This window comes from Lonchura striata, chromosome 7 (genome assembly GCF_046129695.1).
Source record: "Lonchura striata isolate bLonStr1 chromosome 7, bLonStr1.mat, whole genome shotgun sequence".
Classification (NCBI taxonomy): domain Eukaryota; kingdom Metazoa; phylum Chordata; class Aves; order Passeriformes; family Estrildidae; genus Lonchura; species Lonchura striata.
The window spans coordinates 34,367,150-34,393,741 of record NC_134609.1 but is presented as its reverse complement, the minus strand read 5'-3'; the positions used below and the strand labels follow the sequence as shown (position 1 = coordinate 34,393,741).

General features: G+C 48.8%; 1 protein-coding gene across 1 annotated transcript in view; it reads right to left on the bottom strand.

Moving 5' to 3' along the window:
- CDH23 (cadherin related 23) overlaps positions 1-26,592 on the bottom strand; it is a 185,805-nt gene that overhangs the window by 139,321 nt on the left and 19,892 nt on the right. The window contains exons 4-6 of the mRNA XM_077784783.1: positions 6,479-6,621; positions 3,636-3,683; positions 3,356-3,448 (exon numbers count right to left, since the gene is read on the bottom strand). Of these exons, the coding sequence (XP_077640909.1) occupies positions 3,356-3,448; positions 3,636-3,683; positions 6,479-6,621 (284 nt within the window). The remainder of the gene's footprint in view (positions 1-3,355; positions 3,449-3,635; positions 3,684-6,478; positions 6,622-26,592) is intronic.

The following is a 26,592-nucleotide window of genomic DNA, read 5'->3' as shown; positions in this document are numbered from 1 at the left end:
GACCCCGTAAAACACCAGGATGGGTATTTAGAGGCAGTATTGTTTTTAAAGGTCAGTTTACTTCGTGTTCCATTTATTTGTGCACACTCTTCTTTTGACTTTCCAAGTGCCACACAATAGCAGCGAGGTTTAAATAGTCTTTCGGTTGCTGCTCCATTAGCTACGACAACTGCAAATCGATACATCCATTTATCTCAAAATTAAAAAGAGAAAAACCCTCATTAGCTGCCAAATCTGCACAGAGCCAGTCTATTGAAAACCACACAAGCCTCTCCTCTTTCTCCAGGCTCCAGCCCTCTTCATTCATTCTCCACAGGCCCTTCGATTTGGGCTGGGTGCTCTCTGAGGTGGATTTCGGTACCTATGCCTCGCTGCTCACCCTCAAGCTGTCTGGAGCATGGGGTGACCTGTCATCCCTCACCATGGGTGGGACCCCACCACTTTTCCATGCCACATCACCTCCAGCTTGGGGTAGTCACGAGCAAGCAACAAGGAAAACTCGTAGCTCAGCACAGGTCTCACAGGCAAGTGCACATCTCCTCCTTGAGAGCTGTGCCACCACACTCAGAAAAATTTATTGCTGACACCTCCCATGGCCTGCAGCCATTGGAGGGTCCTCTTTAGGTGGTGAGACCCCATCCCCTGCTCTCACAGTGCCTGGCAAAGCAAGGCTCTCTCTGCCTGGCAAAAGAACAGGAGTGCCTCCAGGACGCTGGCGGAGCAAGGCATTTGTGGCTCATTACCTCTGATCGGTGCCCTTGGTTAAAGATCACGAGTAGAAACTGGAAGCTGGCATGCTCTGCCTCATAATTAGATTAGGCCAACCTCCAGAAGAGCACAGCTCCCAAGGCCAAGAGCTGGGGGCTGCACAGGGGGAACGCCAGGCTTGCTGTACCCCAAGCAGCCAGGCAGTGCTGGAAATCCTTCACAGCAGACCCACAGCTCACGTGAACAGCATGTGATATGGCACAGAGGGGCTCTAAGTTCAGCCTCTTCTTCTTTTATATATATATATATACATATATATTTTGTCCAGATCACGTGCCTGCAGTTCCCTTTTCTCAGCCAGCCCTAATTTTCTTCATGAGGGCATGGAGTCATAGAACACAGGGGAGTGGCCTTGAAGTGCAAGAGAGGAGGTTTAAATTAGGTATTGGGAAGAAATTCTTCCCTGTGAGGGTGGGGAGGCACAGGGTGCACAGGTGCCCAGAGAAGCTGTGGCTGCCCCTGGATCGCTGGAAGTGTCCAAGGCCAGGCTGGAGCAACCAGTGGAAGGTGTCTTTGCCCATGGCAGGAGCTGAACTAGAGGAGCTTTAACAATCCTAACCATTCTGTGACTCTAAGATTCCATAATTCAAAATCAGGACCTTTGCCCTCCCTGTTCCCCAGGCCAGGCACAGGTTAATATTAGAAATTGGGAAAACTCAAGTTTTGCAATATTGGCTCTTAGGATGGTGCCTTATGAAGGCTGGCCTGGAACAGAGCCAGACAGAGTTAAAGAATAAAGTAGGGATTTATTAGGAGGCCTCAGTAGATTCACCTTGGGCAGTACAAGAGCCAAGGTGAACCCAAAATGGTCCCAAAATGCACAACTGCTCACGGGGTCTCTCACTATGATCAGTTCTGCTCCATTGGCACCTTGGAGTTCATTGTCCCAGTCCAGCTTTAGCCCAGGCAGTCCCATCCTGCTTGTTTTTCTCTCTCCAGCCCACGGTGTTTGTGCTCCTGGGGCTGAGATTTGGATCATCTGTCCTTGGTCCCCAGTTGGAGCAGGAATTGTTTTGTCTCCCTGCTCTGTGCAGAGAGCCACCATCCCCTCATATGAAGTTCAGACCCACCCACTGAAGCAGCACAGAATCTGAAAAACATAAAAACGAAAACCTGAGGCATCAGGGACAGAAGCCATCAGAAAGAAGAGATGTGGCACAGATACTCCAGGTTTACAAAAGACTGGCATTTAACACAGCCCTAATTCCCAGAGGAGTCACACAAACCCATTTCCCTCTCTCCACAGAGCAGGTAACAGCAGAACCAGAGGTCAGTCCGAGGGCAGGGGAGAGGAGCCTGTTCTCCTCCCAGCCTCCTGCCATTTCCTTTGCTCTGCAGACCTCTGCAGGCAGAGCACGACCCGGAGGAGCAGCAGCAAGCAGGACAGCCACTGCAGAGCCCCGAGCACGGGCAGGAGCAGGGGCTCCTGCTGTGGGTTTTGCCAAGTCATTTCCCCACGCCTCGTGCTCTGAGGAGCAGCAGAAATGCCTCTGGCCCAGCGTCACTCTCACAGGGAGGTTTCAGATGACCTGGTGCAAAGATGAGACTCCAGCTCCCGGCTCATACATCATGAGCTGTAATGAAGAAACCTCATCCTGGCAGCAGAGGGATGGGGAGGGATCACAGCCACGCACGGCGGGGCAGCAGCAGCAGCAGCAATATTAAATACACCCTGGTAACACAATCGTTTGCACCTCTGTTACCAGAGCTGCTTCATTCCACACACACACAATGCACACAGGACCTCACCCACACCCCAGGAAGAGTCTGGGAAAAATTGCCCTGGTACTGTGGTGCAAAAAGAGGTTTCCTCCACTGGAGGATGTCAAATGCTCTACCAAACCCCTGTTTCAAATTGAATATCCTCACCTTCTCCACCTGGCACCAGAAGCCACAGCTTAAAGCCTAAATTCACATCAGACCTGTAAACTCCCGGCCAAGTCAGGCTGCAGGTGCACAAACTGTCCCTGATGGATGAATAGATGTCACCTCCCTTGCAGTGACCAGCACAGAGAACAGCAAAAGGTTGTGAAAACTCTGTTCTAGGGGATATTCAACACTTGGCTGGATAAAGTCCTGAGCAATCTGGCCTAACATGAAAATTCTCGCTGGATCAGTGGGATCTTGGGCCAGACATCTCCTGTGGCCCCTTCCCACCTGTTTTATCCCAGGGAGAACATGGGACCAGTCCTGCTAGGGGGCTGTTAAAGGAAATCACCAGCCAGGGCAGAAGCCTTTGGGCAGCACTCTGCCAAAATTCGGGCATTTGGAGAAACACTCGGTCCTGCCTCAGGCCACCTCTGTGACAAGAGCTGTGCATGCCCTCAGCTCCAAGGAAGAGAACAAGACACAGATCCTCATTTACACTCAATTGCAAACTTCCCATTTGTCACGGGGAAGATGTCCCCAAAGCACCAGATCTCCTCTTCCACCCCCAGCACTCCAAACACCCTGCTCCTGCCCGTTTTCAGGCAGTAACTTCCAGAAGTTTCATCCAGGGCAAGAGGACAGGCTTGTGCATTGGTGGGCAGCTCCGTGGTGGCAAGCAGAGAGCAGGAGTGGCCCCTGAGGGAAGAGGAGTGCCTACCTCTGGGATGCGGACGCTGTAGGGCTGGTTGTGGAACTGCGGGGCGTTGTCGTTCACGTCTCCCACCTGGATGTTCACTGTCCCTTTGATCACCTGCGGACCCAAGGACGGCAGCAGGGAGTCAGCTTCAGCTGTGGATTTAGAGCCTAAAGCCAGCTGGTGGCTGTGTTTTTGGGCTTTGGGCCGAGGGGTGGCCCCTCTCTCCTGGTGCAGAGGTGACCCACGCCCCCTGCTCCCCTCCGCCCGTGCCGCAGACCATGAAATGAGAAGTCACACTCACCCCTTGGCTGTCACTGACAGAAAATTCAACTGTGAATTCTGACTTTGTCTGAAAGGGAAAGAGAAGAAAAAAAAAAACTATAATTAAAATACTGTAGCGTTTATCTGCAGGTGGCAGGCTGGGGACTTTTAGCCAATGCTATTACACGCAAAATGCTTCCAGGGCCTTCCAGAAGAGGAGAGGTGCTGGAGTGCCATGACCTGCACTGGGCAGGAAATGCTGGGGAATGTGAATGCCAGCAGGGCTCCCGTGTATTCCACAGGCATGGGAGATGCCATACCCCAGGGCAGGAGGATGCAGGGCTAAGGAACCAGCTCCCTGATTGGCAGCTGGGCACTTTAAACACAGCAAGATTTGGGACCTGTGGCAATGCAACACGGTCTCAGTGAGGACCTCCAAATCCTGCTGCTGCTTTCCCAACTTCCCTATCACACAAATGGCAATCCTGGGACGAGCCTGTGTAGTGAGAACTGGTTGAAACTCCATTAAATTCCCACACAATTCTCTCTATTCCTTATTGCTTTAACTAAGTTAACAGCTTGCAATAGGGATCTATTCAAGTCACTTATGCTGTGGTGAGCAAAAGTGGGAAAAAGCGAATTTTTGGGGGATCAGGGCAGGGGGATATTGCTAGTGGAGGCAGACCTTCTCTTCCTGACCCTTTTCTTCCCACCAGCAATCATTTTGCTCCTATTTTGCCAAAGACTCCTGTAAAGATTGGGCCACTGCATCAGCCTGGTACCTGCCCGCCAGCAGGTGCTTTGGTTCCCCTCCAGTCCTGGCAGTCCCTTCCCAGCTATGCTGTCCTTGCCCTGCCTGAGCTGCTGGAGCACAGCAACTCGATGTTTCCACAGCATCAGGCAGGACAGGCTGGAAAAGCCAGCCTGAACTGACTCTCCCTGCTGCAGCTCTGGCTGACTTATTCCTAATGGGATCAGCCCCGGGACAGGCAGCAGCTCTGCCTGCACCAGGGTCGAGTTCATCTCACAGAAGGGTTTGGGGAACAGCTCCCCACAGTGTGCACCCAATCCTGCTCCCACATTTCCATCCAGACAGCTGGGAAGTGCACCCAGGGAAAGCCCTTTCTAAGTCCTGCCTCGGGGCAGTGATTATAGGCAGAAATCCCCAGGGAGAGGAGATGCTCTGCTCCCTGTGCCATCCCACCCTGCTGCATCCCTGCCTTTCAGCCCTCTTTTCCCCCTCCTCTTCCACCAGGGACAAGGCAATAGGGAAGAAAGGAAAAGCAGGAGATAAGAAACAACCTGTTGAGCATTTAAATTTTAAAAACTCAATAAAATAATCAGAGGAAGCTTCCACACACCAATCGCTGTCTCTAAAATTATTTTAACACAATTCTTTAGCCTCGGGCTTTACCATTTTTAAAAAAAATCCGTTTTCCTTCTAATCTTCATAGGAGTACAAAAAAAATATTTTAAAATTCATTTTGCCTCTATACATTTGCTTTTTCCTCTTTTTCCTCAGTTCATCCTTTCCTGCATCATTTACCTATGAATTCTTCCCCCTTCTTTCTCCTCCACAGTACAATAATTCACCTCTTCCTTTTCCCTTCCCACCACTTCTCCTGAGTGGCTTTTGCTCCCCTGACTTTTTGAACATTTGCATGCAGGCCAGTGATCTCTGCTCCCAGCTTTCTGCCCGTCTCATCCCTTCCCTCTGACTGCTTCCTCCACCATAAATTGTCACTCACACCTCTCTCACATCCTTTACACCTTCCCCATATCCATTCTGTCTTCACTATGCCCCACGTACTTTGAGCCCCTGAGATCAGCTGAGCCCATTCATGCACCCAAGCTCTGTGCAGCTTCTTCCCTTCCCACGCTCCCCACCACAAGACACCTAAGATCTGTTGATCACCCTCCTGGGCTTAAGGCTGGCATGGGAAGTGTGGGGAAGCAGGAGGCATTCGGATGAGGGAAGATTTATGACTCAAGCCAGCAGCTGTTGGCACGGGGAGGCAGAGGGGAGAGGGGTGAAGAAAAGCACTTTATTTTCCCAAAGTCTCGCTCTTAACACTGTGAAATTGGGTTTGGCCTTCCCCCCAGCCCCAGCCTGAGAGCATCCCCCACCCTGCTCCTCTGCATCCCAATGCCTGGCTGCCCCCACCGGGAGCGCCGGAGGTGTGTTAATGGGTTTGATCTTCCCAAGGCTGCTGCTGGCCAAGGCAGCACTAAATGCAGGCAGCACAAGCACGGGGGAAATTAAGCACGTTGCCCAAATCACATCATATTTTCCCAGTCTCCCCGCTATCGCTTCCTCCTTGCTCCAGGAATGCAGAAAGGGCCAAGGTTTTAGCAAAGCAGGCACCTGGATGGGATTCCAGCCTTTCCAGCCTTGCACACCAAAGCTGCCATTGAAAATAGGGGTGGTAAAATAGCTTTGAGGCAAGAATCTTGACAAATTTAGCATCCAGCAGCCTGAATCCACGAAAGGATGAAAAGTCTTGATGAGATTGAATAAGCAGGGATACCTCACATCTCTTGACACGCTGTTCTAAATAGTAAAGGATTTAATTGGCATAGAGATTTAAAGAGGAAGCCTGTACATTTCCCTGGCTGTGTGAGCAGCCTGGCTCCTTAGTAGATCACCTCCACTTATTAATTCCTTTACTTTCAGACCCACAGGTGTTATTCTAGTGCCCAAGAAAACCAACAAGTCAGATGAAACCAGAGCAGGCCTTGTCCAGCCAGACATTGCCCATGTCCCCACTGTCCTGCTGTCCAGGGAACGTGGGCACACTCAGACTCAGCATCCATCTCAGCTGTCCCAGAGGAGGGATAGCCACCCTTCTGTGAGCACAGGTGGTGGTTTTGCCCCAGCTTTACCTCTCTGTCCAGGGGCTGCCTGAGCCACACGACTCCGGTGACGCTCTCCACGGCAAAGAACCGGCTGGCCTCCTCCCCGACCACCCCGAACACCAGAGGGTCATTGTCCAGGTCCCGGGCCAGCAGCTGAGTCACCGAGGAACCTAGGAGACACAGAGAGGGAAGAAATCCTGAGCAAAAGGTGGCAGAGAAGAAGAAATGCTGAAAACACGTGGCTTGTCAGAGAACAGAGGGCTGTGGATCACGCCCGCGGTGCTCCAGAGCCTCAGGGGGAGCCAGGCTGAGCATGGCCTGACTGCTCTGTCTGGCACAGATGGACTGAAGCACAGATCCTCTCCTTCCTTCCCTTCAGCAAGAGAGAAAGTCAGCCTGGTTCAGCCCTGGCACCAGAGAGAGAGAAGCCCACACCTCCCCTGGGTTAACTCTGACCAGCCTCCCTCACCCTCCTCCTGCCAAGGGGCACCCCCAGCAGGTACAACACCAAGAGCAGGGACAGCCACCAGCCCTGGAGCCTCATTTCAGTCCCACAAGAACCTCCCTGGATCGTTCTGGGCCCCTCCGTGACAGCTCTGTGCACTCTCAGTCTGCCAAGGCTGCCTGCCTGCTGTCCCAGCCAGCTGCTCTCCGCTTCCCCAGCACGGCAGGGGAGAAACGGGAGGAAAAACCTCCTGGATGGAGGTAAGGGTGGGACATTCCCTCAGCTGCCTGGCCTTGAGGGTGGGGGATAAGGATGAGATTTCTCCTTGGCCACACGGATTTGAGGGTGGGGGCACAGTCTGTTGGCAGCACCATGCCCCCAGATCTCCTAGCCAAGGAGAAGAGATGTCAAAATTTCATTCCTCTGGGAAGGTGAGGGAAGATCCAGCAGACCAAAGGGCAAAAGCAGCAGCACAGTTTGGAGAGCAGAGCGAACTGGGCAATTCCCAATCGATTGGTGAGACATCAATCATGGCCGAAATAATGGAAAAAGCCAATATGAGATTCCATTAATAAAGAATTAAATGATAGGAACATAATTAATGCCAGTCAACATGATTTTATGGAAAATAGAGCTTGTCAAACAAACCTGATTTTATTCTTTGATGAGAGTACAACTTTGGCAGATAAAGAAGAAATAATAGACTTCTGTAAGGCATTTGCCTTTGCCCCGAGTGACTTTGTGATTAAAAATTTAGTGCCCTAGGACATTGGTGAAGAACATTTTGAGTGAGGACCCAGCTGGCCTGGCAGGTCCCAAGGCCACCAACCCCACTGGGGACATAACAGTGGGATGTAAAATTGCTGTTGGTACAAGCTCAGGTGACAGCATGGCACATAACCGGGAGGACCCAGCAGCCAGGTGAAGCCCTTGGTAATTTGGGCCCTTTTGGGGAAAATGTATTTTTGGCCCTGCTCCAAACACCCTCAAAAGGCTGGAGGGCCACAGCTGCAGAGGAGACTGTCCCAAAGCCAGCCCTGCTGGCAGAACGGGGGTTCAAGCATGCAAGGAGCCACTCCACACCCTGCCTGCAGAGCCACAGGGCTCTGGGGAAGTCAGGAGAGGCTTTCAGGCCAAAAAGCTGCTTCTGCCAAGGCTGCAAAGCTACGAGCTGCTTGCCTGGCTGCATCACCTTCAGACCTGGACACAAGAGTAAGCCACAAAACTTCAAGAGCTAGCAGAAATGCTTTTCCTTTAAAAAAAACAAAACAAAAAAAACTTTAAAAGCTTGAACTGCCTCATCTATGACTAAGAAGAGTGAGATGACTCAGGCCATCTTGAGCACATCCACGGGGAGGACAAAATGTGATACCGAGCAATGAGCAAGAAAGCAATGAGCAAGACTCAGTGCCCAAACACAGACAAATTCCTGTTTGGAGGAGGAATAGCAGTTGTTTTAGAAGCAGCAGCTAGAATTAACCACTGGAAAAAAAACATTTTTTCCACCAACAGGTGCAAGTGAGTGATGGGTCACAACCAAAGGCATTTTGGAGAAAGACAAAAACAAGTGGCTTTATCCCAGCCTGTGATCAGAGTGTGCATCTGCAACGTTCTCACCTCTTCAGTGCAGCCCAGGGACACCGAGCCCCTGCACTTTCTCAAAGCTTGCAGCCCTGACAAAAAACAAGGCAGCAGCTTGGTTTTATGCTGGAGGATGTTCAAAGCCATCCTTAGCAAAGGTTTCTTTGCCCCAAGGGAAAAAGAAGACAGACTCCAGGGCTGGGAAGGCCAGTAACTAGGACAAAATACATCCAGGATCATGTCCCTTTATGCTGCCCATTTTTTTTTTTTAATAGAACAGGCTTCCACCCTTTACCTCCCGTTCACAAACTCCACATCAACAGGTCATCATTTCCCTCCAGAACAATAAATACTTCAGACTCCAAAAGGAGTTTGGAAGGAAAAGGATCTTAAAATTCCTGCTGAATAGGAAAACCATGTGCCACCCAGTTTTAATCATATTCGTGGTTGGTGTGTTGCTAACCCAGTTGTAGCAATAAATAAATAACTAAATCAACAAGCACTTAATATTTAACTCTTCTCTCTTTGCATTGCAACTACCTCCAGCTGTCAGGGAATTAAGTTCCTAAATTCAGGACAGCCTGGAGAAGGAGGCATTCCTCATTTCTGGGCAGAGCACACCATCACACTTCCATGTGTTCCTCCTGTCACTCTTTGGAGTAGGGTCCGTGGAAATCAGCACTCTGAGCTCAACCACCCTCCTCTCCAAAAGGAGCAAAACTGACAGATTCCTCATCTCCTCTGTGCTTTGATTTGTTAGAAACAAGAAACTTCTTTAGAGCTTAGCCAGGGACAGCTCAGAAGCAGTGTGAGCAGAGAAAAATCCCATCTTAAATAAACCCTCCCAAAGGAGGCACCAAAACCTAAGAGCTCTTGCACCTTTCCCCTTATCGCCCAGTCAGGCAGTAATCACCATCCTACTTTCAGAGCACCTCGTCCAGGAAAAAAAGTATTACATGTGTATAAAACACAAAAATAACAAATACATAGAAGATAAGAAAAACACAGGCCTGAGATTAGAAATGAGACTTCACAATTGCTTTGCTCCAAGTTTTACCCCTAAGTTTAGGAATGTGGTATTAAAGCTTCATCACTTTCACCACCACAACAGAGTTTGCCCAGGTTACATTCCAGTGATTTCTTCAGCACCAATTTATTGTATTTATTTATTTTCTCCTATTTTTTTCCCCATCATCAGGAAGCCTGGGCAGGCCATGCAGAGCCAGAGCTGCAGCACATCTGTCAGAAGCCCCTCTCAGGGCTCTCACAAAGAAAAACACCTTCCCTCTCTCCCCAGGGTCGTGCTGGAGATGCTGCTCAAGCCTCCTCCAGCCGAGCACCGACCTGGCTCCAGCAGGGGCTGAGGGAACAGGGACAAATGATCTTCCTGCAGTACAAACTTATAGGCTCCATTTGTTTCCTCTCAGGAATCAGACAGGGCAGTTAAGTGTCTTGATTCTACCAGATAATCAGAATTTATCTTGTCTCCCTTTGCCTCCTTTCTCTCAATCACAGCTACTTCTCCCTCTTTCTCACACATACACAGATTTTCTTCTTTCTCCAAGTGTTGAACTTTGATTGACCTCAGGAGCCTTTTTTTTTTTTTTTTTCTGTTGTTTTCTTCCTGATCAGATATTATTATACTTTTTTTTTAGGTTTGGCTGTTTTAGGGGAGCACGTTTGGATCCCATTGAGGCACCCTTGTCTCAGCACCTGGCTTGCAGCTGTAAACATCTGCATTTTTCTTGCCCTTCCACTTTGCCAAGGAGGAAAGTGGGAAAAGGGGCTGCACCCCACCGATTCATCTCCACTGGTTTGGCTTTCAGTAGAGGATGGAAAGGGAAAAAAAACAAACTCAGTCTCTGGAAGGATGCTGGAGCTCCTGGAAGGTTTTGGAAAGTGCAGAGCCCCGGGGCCAGAGCCAGCAGGAAGGGGCTGGGCTGGGCTGGAGGGCACAGAAGGGGCAGGTTTCTAATTAATTGCCTAATAAGCTTCTCTTTTAAGATGTGTTTTTCATACCCATGTGGAGTTAATAGGAATTTCTGTGATGGCTTTTGGGCTCAAGATCGAGCCATCAGCTAGGCTTTAATATGAAAAGCATTTTAATTCTGATTTTAAGAACCAGTTTCTCCTCGGCTCCCCGTCCTCACCCCTCCCAACCTCTGGGTCACTTGTGTGGGCACAGTCACCACATTGCGGCTTCTCCATCAAGGCCAGAAGCTGGCACAGGGAACCAACCCCTCAGCCATTCTTCAACTCTTAAATCAGTTAAAAATCATTTTTGTACCCCCACCTTACACAAAGGCCACCAACACACTTTACTTCCAGAAGTAAAACTTCCACCACATTTCCTTGGCTCCTCTTCTTCCCTGAGAGGGAGATGGGACAAGCCAGTCCCATTGCATTCCCCCAGCAGCCCTGCCTTCCTGCTCCAGTCACCCCAGCACAGCCTCTCCAGTTAGCCCAGTGCATCAGAGCAGGTTGGCCCCTCACATGGGATTTGATGGATTTGATCTTGAAATTCCAACCCTGTTCTTCTCATTTGTCACCTGCTCCCTTTTCTTTGCCTCTGATTCATTTTCTCTTTCACCTCTCAGAAAAAAATAAAAAAATGAAAAAGGAGGAATAGAAAGCTCTTCTGGAGATGCTTTCCCAAAGATTTTGAAAAGAAAAGATGAAATGCCAATATTTCAGCAATCTCTGAGCAATGAGAGGGAAAGAAAAGGATGGCGACTCCCTGGCCGAGGAAGTAAAGTAAAATCTAGTTTTGAGCAGGAGTCACAGGAAGTGGGAGCTGCTCCCATGCTTGGAATGAAGCTTCATCAGTTTCCTGGAGGGGACAAAGCCAGAGCTGAGTGTGCACAGAAAACCTCTGGTGTGGAGGGGACAGTGCCACAGTGGGAGGGCACCAAAGCACAGCAGGGCTCAGGACATCTCTTGCAGGCTCCAGGTGTGATAGATGAGTGGTGCCATGGTTGATTCTCACAATTAAAAGGCAAATATCATCTATATATGTTAGAAGTTTTATAGACTTACAGTTATGTTTTACCCCCCTTGTGTTGTTATCCTGAGTTTGGAACATTTGGGAGGGGGGGCTTGTCACTGTGGCAGCACCTGGCCTCCCATCAGGATTTAAGGAAGTGACCTCCTCTACTGGGCAGAACTTTGGAGGGGCTAAAGGGTTAAAAGGTGAAACCTCCATTGAGCAGGTGAGTACATGGTGGAAAAAATCCTCTGCTCCCAGCACTGAAATATTTTCTCTATTCAGCCTTCTGTTGTGGTTTTTTTGATAAAAGGTTTTAATAAACATTTTAATTTTTTTGGAAGTGAGGATCATTTCTCACCAGGGTCTCTCCACCTCCATTCCTGCATTCCCTGGCTGAACCAGAACAGCAAATCTCCTGCCACACAACCATGCTGAGCTTAAACCCTTGCCAGCTTCACTCAGGGGCACCTAAAGGCACGTCCCAGCTCCATGAGCGAGCCACTCATCCCCTCACGCCAAGCCTTCCTCCCAAAGCAGGTGTCTGGTAGCTCATCCATAAGCACAAGCCCAGCAGATCCTCCCTGGCCTCCTTCTCAGAACAGGCTCGACCACTTGAGCCAAAACTTTCCAGAAGGACTCGGCCAGGGAAGTTTCCACTCCTAAAATTCAACCGAGCTCAACGTTACACGTTTCTCTTTCCAGGTGCTGATGGGGAGCACCAGCTCCTCCACCAAGGCTGCCTCCACTCCAATTCCTGCACTGCAGAGCCAGCCAGAAAGGGCAGGGAGACACCAGCACCTCTTAGAAAGGGCTCTCACAATAAATAAATGAGAAAAGAACAATTTCTGCCATCAGAAAAAGATTTTTTTTTTTCACCAATGGTGTGAGGAAAAAGCCTTGGACCAGCTGGTCGAGGAACCACAAGCTGCTGTCATGTATGGGAGGGAAAGGAGCCAAACACAGAGGTGACAGGAAAGAAGGAAAACAAATCTGTGCAGTCAAAACCATTTCTGAGGGAGTTTGTCAAGCTGGGAAGCGAAAAGCACAGCAGAAGAGCTTCTCCTGGCTCCTCAGATGCTCCGAGACAGAGCCTGTAATTTCTCTGCCGCGTTTGGTTATTTAAGTGGGGAGTCAGTGTGGAGGCAGAATCCATAAGCAGAGCTGACAGCCAGTGGGTAAACCTCAGAGAGAGCGCTGCCTGCCCGCCCCCAGCTCTCAGAGGTGTGTAAAAGGGTGCTCAAAGCTCTTTCAAAGGGCTCTCAAAGCTGTTTAAGATAGAGAGTAGCAGCAAAGAAGAGCTAGGCATTCCCATCTACCAAGGGCTCCTTTGGTTTGCTCAGAACTGATCACTTTGGTTAACTTTACAACACAAATGAGGAGAGGAAAAATACAAAAATATCAATGGCATATTGCAATTTCTTCACATTATCTTTCAAATAACCAGAACTCCTGGGGCTCTCCTGGCAGATGCTGTGCACACAGTCCCTGGCTGCTGGCATCCTCCCCATTAAAGCCAACATCTACATCAACATGGGTGAGACAGAGTAAGTGTCTTCCATCAGCCTTTAACAGCCTTCAAGCAGCACAGGTATCACACAAGCTCTCCAAACCCACTTTTAAACGCTTGGCTTTGTGCTGGTGCTGTGTCTCTGCAGGGCATGGAGAAGCTGAGGGAGTTGGGCTGTCCAGCCTGGAGAAGAGAAGCTTCAGGAAGATTTTCGAGGCCCTTCCGAGGCCTGAAAAAGCTCCAAGAGAGCTGGAGAGGGACTGGGGACAAGGCATGGAAGGACAGCACAGGGGGGAATGGCTTCCCACTGACAGAGGGTGATTTGGACGGGATATTAAGAAGAAATTCTTCCCTGTGAGGGAGGTGAGGCCCTGGCACAGGTGCCCAGAGCAGCTGTGGCTGTCCCTGGATCCCTGGAAGTGCCCAAGGCCAGGCTGGATGGGGCTTGGAGCAACCCAGGACAGTGGAAGCTGTCCCTGCCCGTGGCAGGAGATAGAACTGGATGATCTTTAAGGTCTCTTCCAACCCAAAGCATTGCAGGATGCCATGGATGGGAATGACATCCCTGGAATGACATCCCTTTGCTCCCTCACTGGCACCTCCTTGGGCTGGAGATGGGGGTTTATGGGCCAAAACTCTCCAGCCAGGCTGGGATATTGCTGCCAAAATCACTGATGCACCTTAGCACTGCTGTGGTACCTCCAAACCTGCCTGGAAAAAAGGGAATCAAAAAATGCTTATCCCTGGGCAGCAGCACCCCAGGTACTTTCTCCATGCCTGCTCCAGCTGGGATCCAGCAATTCCTGCCTTCCCTTCACTGCAAACCCCACAGGCCTTCCCTGAGACCATGGAGAACACGGAGAATTTTCAAAAACTGAAAGGGCTTTTGTATCCTTTTGTCTGGGAAGGAATAGGCTGCTCCAGCATGAAAGAGGGAAGTACATAAAATCAAATAAAACACCAAAAGACCCAGGAGATAAGAAAAGAAGCACGTGTAAAAGGAAGGGTTGGAGTCTGTTAAGATATTTCTGGTGAAAAAAGGGTTCCAGCACTTAAAAAAAAAAAAAGCCCCTTAAAAATAATTTCCTCTCCAAACTGCCTGGGTGCCTCATAATTACCAAGAATGATCACAGACCCATTCATTTGATCCTAAAATTAATACATCATGTTCGGAACGATATAGCATTAATTTATCACAAGATTTATGAAACTTGTACTTTTTTTCTAACGAGTTTTATGCAAATTCTGCTCTATCCATTGTTTGCACCCTTTTTAAAAAAAAGTTCCCTCGCAGAAGCTGCTCTGTCAGAAAGTCCTATTCACTTTTATTGATATCTGTCCTTCTCTCCTCATCCCCACAACAGGAGGGGAAGGAGAGGAGCTGGCTCCAGCCTGGATGGGATCCTGTTCCCACGAGCTCTGCAGGTGAACCAAGTATTCAAGGCACTAATTGTAAAAGGAAATTACCTGCTGGTTCACTCACACCTTTGTCTGTGAAGGGTCAGAGAACAAGAAGAGCAGCAGGGAATTGGGAAATTAAAGTATTTAGACTTCCTGGAGTAGAAAGTCCATGTTTGGTAAACTTGAAGAATAAATACAAAAGGTGGGAGGGAGGGAAGCATTAGCACTGAGCACCATGGGGTCACAAAGGGGGAAATCCCATGAGATTAATTTGATTTTTTATGGCAGAGCTGTAAATTCACAAGATGTCCCATCGACTCAGGAGAGCACTTGGTCTAGCACCTTACAAATCCTGAATTTTCCTGAAGACAGGGCAATCCTTAGGAGCACAGCCAAGATGGTCCAAAAGAGGCAGGACAATTTTCAGAGTCCAGGACATCCCTCTGGCTGCCCTGTCTGCCTCCAGACCTTGGCAGGGGGCTCGGAGACCTTGACACAGAGTCAAAAACACCTGTGGCTTTGATTTTAGGCCGTGGAAAAAAATGCCCACTTTGTATGAGGAATTACAAACCACAAGGGTTTGAGTAGTGTGATATTTGAGTTAACACAGGGTGAAAAAGTAGAATTTTGGGGGTTTTTAGACTAGGATTCATGGCGTCAAGATGGAGGAATTTGGGCGTGTCCTGGACTTCTTCTCCTTGCCCTCCATGCCTTGCTGTGCTGGTGACACTTTTCTGTTGGTTTAAGGCACAGACACACTGTCCAATATAAATGACAGATACTGGCACATTATTGCAAACATGGCACACGTAGTTTTTGGTATAAAATGCAAACACCACCCTAGAGAGCAGACAGAATGCCATGAACGACTTGCTAGACAGAGCTCAGCAGGTCAGAGAAAGAATGTTCTAGATAAGGAAAAATAAACAACCTTGAGAAGCCGACCCTGCGCATTTCAGGTTCCTTCTTTGACTACAGGAGCTAGAAAACGAGGACTTTTACAACTTTGGGGTCATCCTGACACAGCAGACCCTGAGAGACCATTTCCAATTCAAGCAGGAATGTGTATTTCATTCCTGAGCACTGCCAACTGGAAATCAGACTGGGATCTCCAGCAGTACCCACACACCTCCCAGGGGAAAGGGAATCCTGGAAAAACTCTCAATATCAGGGGCAGCCTCACTCCTCAGAGCTGCCTTCATGTGACCACTAAGAATTATTTGTGGGTCACCTAAAGGGGTGGGAGGAGGCAGGATGAACAGGAAGAGCAAAGGAAAACATAACTCTGGGGTCAGCAGAAACATCCCAGCATTGCCTGGGGGCTTTTAAAACTGGCCTAGAAAAACTGATAGCAAACCAATCCTGGAAAAGCCCCAGCAGCACTGGCTGCATGAGACCCAAACCCCAGTTCTGGCACCTCTGAAGGCAAAATCCATCCCCTCTGCATGGCCAAAGATTTCCATGAGCACTGCTCCACATCCATGCCTGTCTCCAAACAAGTCAAATACTCGGTACACCCTCCCCACTGACTCCTCCAGGAAAGTCTGGCTAATGCAGCCTTGATTAACACATCTGACACAAAGTTGAAACCCCAAATCCATACAATATCCTTTTCTAATTAACTTCTGAAATCAGAAACAGCCCAGAAAGAACAAGAAGTATTTCCTTTGTTCCTTCCTGCCTTCTACTCAACTCCCTCCAAAAATGTTCATTTTTTAACTAACTTAGATCAAAGGAAACCTTGTCATGGGTCTCAACTTGGGAAAACAGGGGCACGCACCCATGGCCATCTCCCCCTCAGTACAGAAAGCCGGAGGGCAGAGACCAGAAGATGCAGCTGACCCACAGCCCTCGAGCTCAGTGCTTCTCTTTGGCCTTATCTCACTTTCGAGTAAAAACACCAGGGCAAACAGGAGAGGAGCAGAACCCCAGAAATCTATTTAATGAGGTGCTTTGCTACTTGGTGTAAATAAATTATTTATGAGTAAGGCGACACGTGCGGTGTTTTGCATTTTAGCCAGGCAAGGTAACATAGCTTCGTGTTAATTAGAAAAGAGAAGCTGCTCTGCAATTAATATGAGGTGGGAGATAAAGCTCATTAGGTTGCAATGCCCACAGAGCAGGTCCCCCAGGGCTGCTGGACACCTCTGGGGGTCAGACACCCCCAGAACTGTGAGGCAGGCACATTAGCAATGCTAATGGAGAACCTACAGTGGGCTCCTAGGGATCTTCAAAGGCCTCCTAATGCAAACCTCCTGCCAAGGGACATCTTCAACTAGACCAGGTTCCTCAGAGCCTTGGCCAACCCGACCTAGGGATGAAGCACTAAAACAAGATGCCAAACCACACACACTGTAAAAGAATCCTTGCTTCTATTTAGCCTAAATCCACTCTCTTCCAGCTTAAAGCCATTGCCATTTCTCCCATTGCAAGAGGCCCTGCTGAAAGCCCCTCTGCTGAACTGCTTCCTCCACCAGCAGCCCTGTCAAGCTGAGGAGCTGATCAATATGAATGGGGGAGCGAGGAAAAAAAAGCCAACAACAAAACAAACCCGTCAGCAAATTACACTTGTGCGAGTGAAGGGGATTAATTCACGTCTTGTTTGAAACCTCATCTGTGCCTCACAAAAGCTGAAACATCCCCGAGGCTCTCAGTCTCACAGGGAATACAAACCCTTTTCCTGCCACAGCTTTTGCCCAGCTGCTGTGCTCTCTGAATGGTTCAGGGGAACAAAAATACAGCCATGCTCAGCCCAAATAGCACAGGGTGTTTTGCTCTGAAGCAGGATTGGGTACGAGCACCCCAATCCCAGAGGCACAGGAAATGGTGCCAGCAGTCAGACTTTTGTCTGCAGAGCTCAGATCCTGAGTATACTGGCCTTGGACTGTCACCGTAACTCTCTGAGGTTTCAAAACATGTGCTGGGTGATGAATTCTGCCTCGTTATAATGGAGATGCAGTGAAATCCCTTCCTGATTTATCTCTCCGGAGTTGAGTTAGTGCCTCCTGATCTCCAAGATATGGCTGCAGTGAAAGCAGGACTCGAGCAACGGGGCAGGAATCAGAAACCCAAGGCAGCCAGTTTTGGAAAGGTTACATTTCCTGCTCCTCTTCCTCCTTGCATCAAAGAGTTGTGGCAGGATTTGAGTTGCAAGGGACCTTAAAGACCACTTTGTTCCAACCACCCTGTCATGGGCAGGGACACCTTCCACTATTCCCAAGTTGCTCCAAGCCCTGTCCAGCCTGGCCTTGGACACTGCCAGGGATGGAGCAGCCACAACGAAAGCAACAAAACCTTTGAGAGAACCAAGAGAAACAACCAGGGCCTTGGAAGCCTCTCTTCAAGGGTGACAAACTCATGCAACCCATCAACCCAACTCCTCCAGGCACAACCCAGCTCCTCGGGGCTGGCGACAACTTGGACAGAGAATTTCCTCCCGTGCCTCCCTCTTTGTCCCTCTGAAATGCCAAAGAGGAGGTGGGGGGACGCTTGGCAGGTGCTGCCTGGGCGTGTGAAGCAGGAGCTTATCTGCAGCCCCGCCAGGGCACGCAGGAAATTGCTTGTTGATAAATGAGGCTATTTAGGAGCTGGTGGTTATTAATGAAGCCGACGTGCAGAGACATTTAAGAGCGGCCCCACGTCCCATTGTCCCCTCCCTGTGAGTAATGGGGCACCTCAGCTACAGGGCTTCACAGCCAGCTTGACCTGCTCAACAACAGAAACAAGGCCAGGGAAATGGATGGAGAGCACGGCACCGGTGACTCCAGCGTGCTGATAAAGCCAGGCTCCAGTCTTTAGCTGGAATTAAACCAAACCCAGCGAGCAAGGCTCTCCCACTCATCCCTGTGAGCTCCAACCAGCCACACACAGTGCCTTGTTCTCCCAACCATCTCTTGCTCTCCCAGCCTGCAGCCCTGTGTGGCAAACCCACCCCAAAAGCAGGAAAAGCCAAACCACAGCAGCCTGAACTGCAGCACATGGCACACCCTGGAGCACAAAAGGCTGATATCTGCTGAATCCCTGGAGGCTTGCACAGGGCCATTGCCTCACTCTGGACATCACAGATGTCTAAAGATGGCCAAGAGGACAATGAGTAAGAAATAAAGAGGCTGTTTATTGCAAGAGGAAACCTTGGAACAGAGCTCCACAGTGGCTGCTGGGAGAGCGAGGCAGAGCGTGCGAGCGCACAGCTGTAAACTTGTTTCTGAGTTAATATCCCCACGAGTGTTTTTCTTTTCCTATGAAAGCACGCTCTTCTGCAAACAAACATCTGGAGAGCTCTGTTACAGCTGGACCACGATCCCCAGTGACTGGAGCATTCAATTAATTTAGCCTTTCTCATTTGCGAGTTGCCTGCAAATAGACTCTGGTTTGCAGGAATCTATTTGTTATTTGAATATAGCCAGTGAATGGTTTATTAAAAACATATTTCAGGCAAAGGATTTCTCACTAATTGCTCCTACAACTGTCGCTCTGAGTGTTGGCAACTGGCAGCTCACCCCACATAAATGGTCACCATGGTCAGGTGGGAATGCCTTTGCACTTTGATGGAATGTAATCTACCTCTGGAAAGAGCTTTCTGAGGGGTTGTGGAGGCACCTGCACAAAAACACATCCTCACACAAACACACAGCATCCAGCCTGCCTACTTCCCAAAAAAGCACAGAACAGCTTGTCCAGTGTTGTAATAGAAAGACTTGTTTCTTCTTGTAGAACAGTTGAATCTTTACACAATTTATTTTTATATGGTATTATTTATATTTATATATATAACACCATATTTTTATATGGTATTTATATGGTATTTTATTTTTATATGGTATTAGAAGGTACTGTGTTTGAATTTAATAGGTCAGCAAATTACTGAAATTCATTTTATTGGATGGTAATGGTTAGTGTACATGTTTACTACATTTTTTCTTTCTAGATAGGTTTACATTTTTTTCACCATTTCTCAAGGGATAGACTTTTTATTTATATAGGTGCAAACTGTTTTCTCACAAGAATAGATTGGTATGCAAACAAATTTTTATTCTTATGATTCTCTTCTCACAGGAACTTCTCAGGCTAGTTGCTAGCTTAACTGAAATAGCAAGGTCTGATTTTATAAGGCCTTTCTTTTATAAGGTTTTACTTACATGTAACAGTTCAGAAGTTGTCACAAAGAGAACGAGAGCACCAGAATTAATTGACTTTAGGCAGAACACCACCACGAGCATCTCTCTCAGTCACTTCCACAGCACCTGGCAAGAATCCACGGGGCTCCTGATTGAGGATGCTCCAGGTGCCCCCTCTGTCTCAGAACTCCAGGAAACGCTTGCTGCAGGAGTCTGACCACAGAGCAAAGAGAACAGGGCGAAGGGGAGCAGTGGAGGGCTGTTTCCAAGACTGATGCAACCCCTCGGGTGTGCAACGAGCCCAGACTCCCCCTGGACAGGGCACTACAAACCGTAGGTTCTTTAGTACCTGTGACATGTCTGAAATCACAAATCCTCCTACAGGAGCAGCTGCCACCTTCTACCAGACAGGACAGGGGGAAATGGCTTTACACTGCCAGAGGGCAGGGCTGGGTGGGATATTGGGAAGATATTCACCCTGTAGGGTGGGCAGGCCCTGCATAGCTGCCCAGAGCAGCTGTGGCTGCCCTGGATCCCTGGAGGTGTCCAAGGCCAGGCTGGATGGGGTTTGGAGCTCCCTGGGGTAGTGGATTCCTGTTGGAATGAGATGATTTAACCCAAACCATTGCCGGATTCCATGATTCCCCTGGCCAAGGTGACCTGTGAGAGCCTGGCTGCTCTCTCTGCAGGCTGGGTCAGAGCTGCAAGGGGTGGCTGAGCCTACACACCCCTCTTCACCCGGTGTCCAGATCAGCCAGGGCTCAAAAAAACCTCCCTCAGTCACATGTGAAACCAAATACATTTAAAAATCCAAACTGAACACAAAACTCCACGCTAAATCCCAGCTGCTGGCTTGTTTGAAAGCAAAAAGAAAGCAATCACTGAGGTTTCACAGACTGTTCTAAAAGTGGAAATTTATGAAAAGTGATCCAATAAATCCCAGTTTTAGGCTTTTTTCTTTCAGTTGCTCAAAGTGAAGACTTTCAGAGCTCCTCTTTCCCCTGAAGCCCTGACTGAGGGAGAAATGGGCATTGACCACCAAATTCAGCATCTCCTTGCTACTTGTACACATTAGAGACTCCTGTGGCCCGACAGGTGCCACACACACCCATATTTTTCCAGCCCCTTTGGAGCAGCAGCTTCAACTCCCATGCAAACCCAGCCCCTTCAGAGCTGAACCCTTCCTGTGCTATTGGACCACTTGCTGGATGAAGAAAACCCACCTTACTCCTGCCACCTAAAACCGATTTCCAGCCTGAATCCACGTCAGCCCCTCGACCCCTTGGCTCTGCTGAAGGACCTCATGGATCTCCCGAAATGAATCTTGGTGCATCAGAGCTGAGAGCTGAGCCATGCCACAGCCCTGGGGACGCTGTCCCAGAGGCTGCCAATCCCCAAAGTATGAGGCACAGCTAAAAACCTCAAAGAAATCCCCAAAATAAACTCAGTCCACCGATCCAACCACACAGGCACTTCCATGCAGTGTTGCTTTGTGAGCTGCCACTGCAAGAAATGCACCTCTTTTCCTCCTTCCCATTAAAAGAAAGCAATTCTTCTTCTTTTTTGGTTGTCCTTTACTCTAGCCCTTGTCCTTGGTAGGATACAGATACCCTGGCCTAGTAACTCCCATAATTTCCTCAAATTTGGGCTGAGATGGTATCTGTGGTTATTAAAGAGTGATAATAAACCTTATCAATCAAGAGCGAATGCAAAAGGAATAAGGGAAGGATTTTCCTGGGAGTAAAAGTGCAAGAAATTCATAACCAACTTAATACCTGTACCAATAAGAGACACTCGTGAAGAATCTACTTTAAAACCAGTCTGACTCTTCCCATGAGAAAAAAAAAGAGAAGAGAGACCCTGGGGTCCTCCATCTCCTCACCCCAGGTATTTCTCATGCAAAACCCCTGCTTCTCTTTCAATTCCACCTCTTGCCTGAGACACAATCCCAGGCTCCTCAGGTTTTGGGGTGCCTGTGTGTGCCCTCAGAGGAGGATGTTGTCCCATCTGTCCCTGGTGTTCCCTCACAGGCATGTCCACAGGCTCCCAAATGACTGATGAGCCTGTTGTTTTTGAGCAGCTCACGTGCCAGGCAGGATGACAGACCTTGGGAACCTGGGCATTAATCTGGAGATTCACAGGCAAATCTGTCACGCCTGGGGAAGCTTTTTCCCCCCAAGAACTCTGCCTGAAGGTCGCTTTTCCCTGGGCAATGGGCTCCAAGGAACTTTCCCAGCCACCTTGGCCCCCACCAAAGGGAAAGCAGGGGATGGGAACGGCCTCCAGATAATGTGACCAGCCTCAGGGCACAACTGTCTCCTGTATATTATATATATATATATATTATATATAATATATATATATAATGCAATATAAAATAGTATATTATATACAGTTATATTATATGGTTATATAATATATATTTATTTTTATTACTTATAATATATATTTATTATTATTACTTATTAATGTTTCTGTATTCTCCTCTCCCCACTGAGGCTGCCATGGGTTGGATAGCTCTTTCAGGCTGATAGTTACAGAAAAAAAAAAAATCAAATAAACCTGCCCAAACCAGGATTAGCAGGGCATCTGGATAACCAAACTGGATGCAAAACCCACCATGCACGTGGATGACCACAAGCAGCTCCCACCTGAACCTCACGGGATGCCCCAAAAGGATGCTCTGGGATCAGCTGCGTTCCTTCCCTGCACATCACTCCCTGTGTGACTTCCCCAGGACATGCCTAAAAGCCAAGCCCTTTTCTCAAGGCCCCAGGAAAGATGCCCTGGACCAGGCAAAAGTTCTTCTGTCCTCCTACAAGGCATCAGGACGGGCTGGTGGTGAACGTGCTGCTCGCAGAACAAATCAATTCCAGCGGGGAAGGCTCCTGAGGTTTACACTCAGGGCAACACGAATAAAACCAGTGAATCATTTATTCAGTCAATTCTAGCCATCCCTAACAATGAGCTGTCTGACAGCAGCCCGCAGATTTCTCTAGTGTATTCTTATTTAAGGCAATAATCCCTGTGGATAATTCTTAGACTCTGGCTTGTTTAGAAAGCACAGACTATAAAGATGTTTCAGCGATGTTTCACATGTTCCCTGTGCCCTTTCTTCCCTTGTCTGAGCCATCAGACCAAGCTTACAAGCCAAACAGAGATAATTCCAAATCAGGAATTTGCTTTCTCTTGGCACTCTTGGCAACATCCACAGAATGCTCCTGGCCTGTGACCTGGTCAGGAAGACGACCTGCACAGCACCAAAGTTATCTGCACACAAAAGTTCTCTCCCCATAAACATTTGCAACACTTGTCCAGCTTGTCCCATGATCAAAGCTGACAGAAAGGCTCCCTAGAGCGAGGCACAAGACTGTGGATGGTGACAGACTCACTGCTTCACTGTTTGGTGCTTTCCAGGCCGATGGGAGTGGGTTAAAGGTATGAAAGGGAGCAGGATAATAAAACACACAAGAAAGGCTTTTGAAATTAAAGCTTCAAGAGCAAACACTCCACTCCAACTTCTCCTTCAGGACAACAGGCATCCTTTTCTCTCCCAGAGACTTCCCTTGCACATCCTTCCAAGCTCTTTTTCCTCCCCTCACTGGAGCAGCCAACACCTGCTGCAGAGCACATCTCCCATCCAGCTCCTTCCCTGCCTTCCCAAAGCATTCCCGTGCTCCAAGGCAGGCAGCAGAGCACCAGACACACATTCCCACGTCCCTGCAGACAGAAGCCACCCAGGTGACAAACACGTGTTGGGCCAGGAAGAAGGGGGAGCAGAAAGGAGGCAGATTTGCAGGCTCTGATCCCAGGCACCTGACCCCCTCCTCTCCCTCGTTATGGATGAGGTAAATTAGCTGTGACACTCATTAGCTGCAGCTCCTAATTAGTGAAAATTAATATTGGTTTTGATAGAAGTGTTGGCTGAAGCTCTCCCAGGCAAAGGCATTATTGACCTTGTTATCCTGTTCAATAGCAAGTTACATCACAGGAGCTGCTTGTCGTGGAGTCGACAGATTGCAGCTGCCTCCCACCCTCCACAGCTCCCCTTCCCTGCCCTGCCAGCACCGAGGGACACATCCAGCCCCTGCAGAGCACCCCCAGCCCCACAGGCACCTGCACCAATGCCTGGCAGCATCCCAAGCCTGCCCATCCCTGTTTGTACCCCAAAATCACAAGCCTCATCTGACTGATGGTCCCTAGTCCTCCATGTCCCATTCCAACACCCACTGTCCCCAGAAACTCCAGACTACCAGAGGAATTGCCCATCACCACCTCTACTCACAGAAGAAATAAAGGGGAAGAGCTGCAGTGTCATGACCATTTAATAAGGAAAGAAATAGGGGCAGCATTCCTTGACCTCTGGGATTTCCCCCCCTTGGAGCCTGGGAATCCCACGGTGGCAAAGTAACAGACACGAGTAAACAAAAGGAAAATATTTGTTACCAGAATTATGCATAAAAACCCCACCACAGTGCATTATTCACACATTAATAACAATAAAGATGTCAGGCTGCCAGATAAGAAGTTAATCTCCTTCAGAGCACAATTAAGGATGCCATTACCCAACCACCTGGGGCCACTTGCACATGGCAGTGGGTTTCATGGAAAACAGGGATGAGCCCCTGCCTAGCACAGAGCTGGCCCTGTCACCCCCTCCAGCCAGGGCACCCTAAATACTGACCTTGCACCCTGTTCCAAAGAGGCTGCATGCAGATCCATGACAGGAAAACTTCTTTTAAAGAGCATCCTCCACTGCTGGGAGCACATCCCGGTGAAAGCTGTCCCTGTGCTCGCCTGGATAACAGCACTGGGTGCAGGACACACCAAGAGCAAACCCAGACCAACCACTCTATTTGCTGGTCCTGGGGTGAACTTCTACCTCAGGGGGCTGGAGTGGGGAATACCACCAATGGAAAACAGAATCCAGCTGATTTTACAGTGGAATTGTGCTCACACCAAGCACAGCAATTTTGGCTTTTGAGATGAACTAGCCAGCAAAACAAATAAAAAAAAAATTACACCCCCCGCTTACAACCTGGAATGCAAAATCAAGCTACTGGTTGGAAATCCATGGAGGTCCCCCCTCGCTCCTAGGAGACACCTTTCCCATCTGTATCTGCCAGAAACTGCCTATGGAGCATCCCAGCACCAGTGAAACTCATTCTCCTGCCACTGTTCTGTGAACTTCGAGGATGCTGCCAATTTTTATGCCTCCACAAGATCATCCTGTTGCAGTGTGATGAAACCAGCTTGGGATATTTCCCCCCACCAGTACAGAGCCTCAATTTCTGACTCTTTCCCCCACCCCAGCAAAGCAGGTGGGCAATGACTTCTGGCTGATTCTCTCTGCAGTCCCTCACTCCTTGCTCTGCACCTGATGGGAGCACAGACAATTTTCACGAGGCAAAGAACAACTTGCAAATCCTGGGAGATGTTTTTTCCCCACCTTTCACGCCCCATGGAAAGCAGCTGGGAGAGATGTGGAGGAAGATTGATGCTTTCTGTGTATTCCCCTCACTTCTTGCCCAGCACACACCAGTGCTCCCTGGCAGGGAAATGCTGCTTTATCCGGCAGGATGTGTTTAATCTGATGCTGCTGTCATGTGGGAAAAGGTGCATTTCCAGAGTCAGGGTTTTCTGCAGTGCTGGTACTTATTTTACAGTCTTCTGCCACATCTTATTCCTTCCCCTCTATTTCCCAAAATCATTTGTAACAACCATTAATCTCTGCCCGGGAGGATGTTCCTCGCTTCTCTCCATACCCCAAATTGTTCATCTCCCTTGGACTTTCTATATTTCAAAATATTCCCCCCCCTCCTTCTTTTCAAATTAACTGCTTGAAACCAAAACAGCAGAGCAAGTAAAGCCACTGCATCACTGTTTATGAAAGGATATTACGTTCCATGACACCAACTCTCACCTCAAAGCTAATAATCAATTAGAAAGGAAAAATAAAAAGGTTTTCCAGATTCAGGTACCAAATCACCCTCCTAATTGCTCAGAGGCAGCAAGACAACCTCCGTGATACAATACCAGAGCAGGCACCTGACAAACCATGCAGATGAATGGAATAAAATTGAGTTACTAACCATTAAATGTCAAGTGTTTGAGATCTTCCCCCCTCGTGTACCCAGCAATATTAATAAATCTTAAAGAGAGGGAGCGCATGGAGCTTTTTCACTGCCCTGGCCAGCGCTGCGAACGGAGCAGATGTTTTCACAGAGTTGTCCAACAAGGCTTCCTTTCCCCCCTCCCCAAGTGGCTGCAGTTAATTCAAAAGCCATCAAAGCACCCCAGCAGGCTGACAGGAGGAACCAGTGTATGAACTCCCCCTGCCAGCCAAGCACACGAAGCCGTTCAGGGCAGGAGCTGCCTTAGCTCACACCTCCATAAATCAGTTTAAAAGCTGGGGAGGGGATGGATCCATGCAGCTCTGAGGTGACCCATGCTCCCCAAAACCATGGAAAATGAGGTAAAACAAGCTGCCCAGGAGGTAAAACCAGCTGCCAGCCAGGCAGTCTACACAGCGTGCCAGGGACCAACACGCAGAGGATGCTCAGCGGGAGAGCAGCGGGTTCCCAACAACAGGAACTGCACCCCACAATTCCCCAATTGTGGATCCACCTCCAGAAGATGGAGATCTCTTCTATCTGCTCTCCATTCTGGAAGGGGGCAGCTCCCACAGTGGGCACTCACTCAGTATATTCTTCATGTTTTAATTGCTCTGATGACTTTGAGTTAACTCCTTGTTTCCTTGTTGTTGTTGACTTTTTTCTCCTTGGCATATTTTTTTTTTGATTGTTTTACACCAGCAAGGAACAACCACCAATTGGTGGTGGTGGTTTTTTTCTTAAAGGAAAGGTCTTCCACAGTGCCCAGTTATTGGAAGTTTTAACTGAAAGGGTAATTCCTTCTCTAGCCTGAAAATTCTATAAAAAGAGTCATTGAGGGTGCCATGGAATGGTTTGGGTTGAAAGGGAGCTTCAAGGCTGTCTTTTTCCACCCCTTGGTGTGGGCAGGGACACCTTCTACCATCCCAGGCTGCTCCAAGCCCCTCCAGCCTGGCCTTGGGCACTGCCAGGGATGGGGCAGGTCCAGACT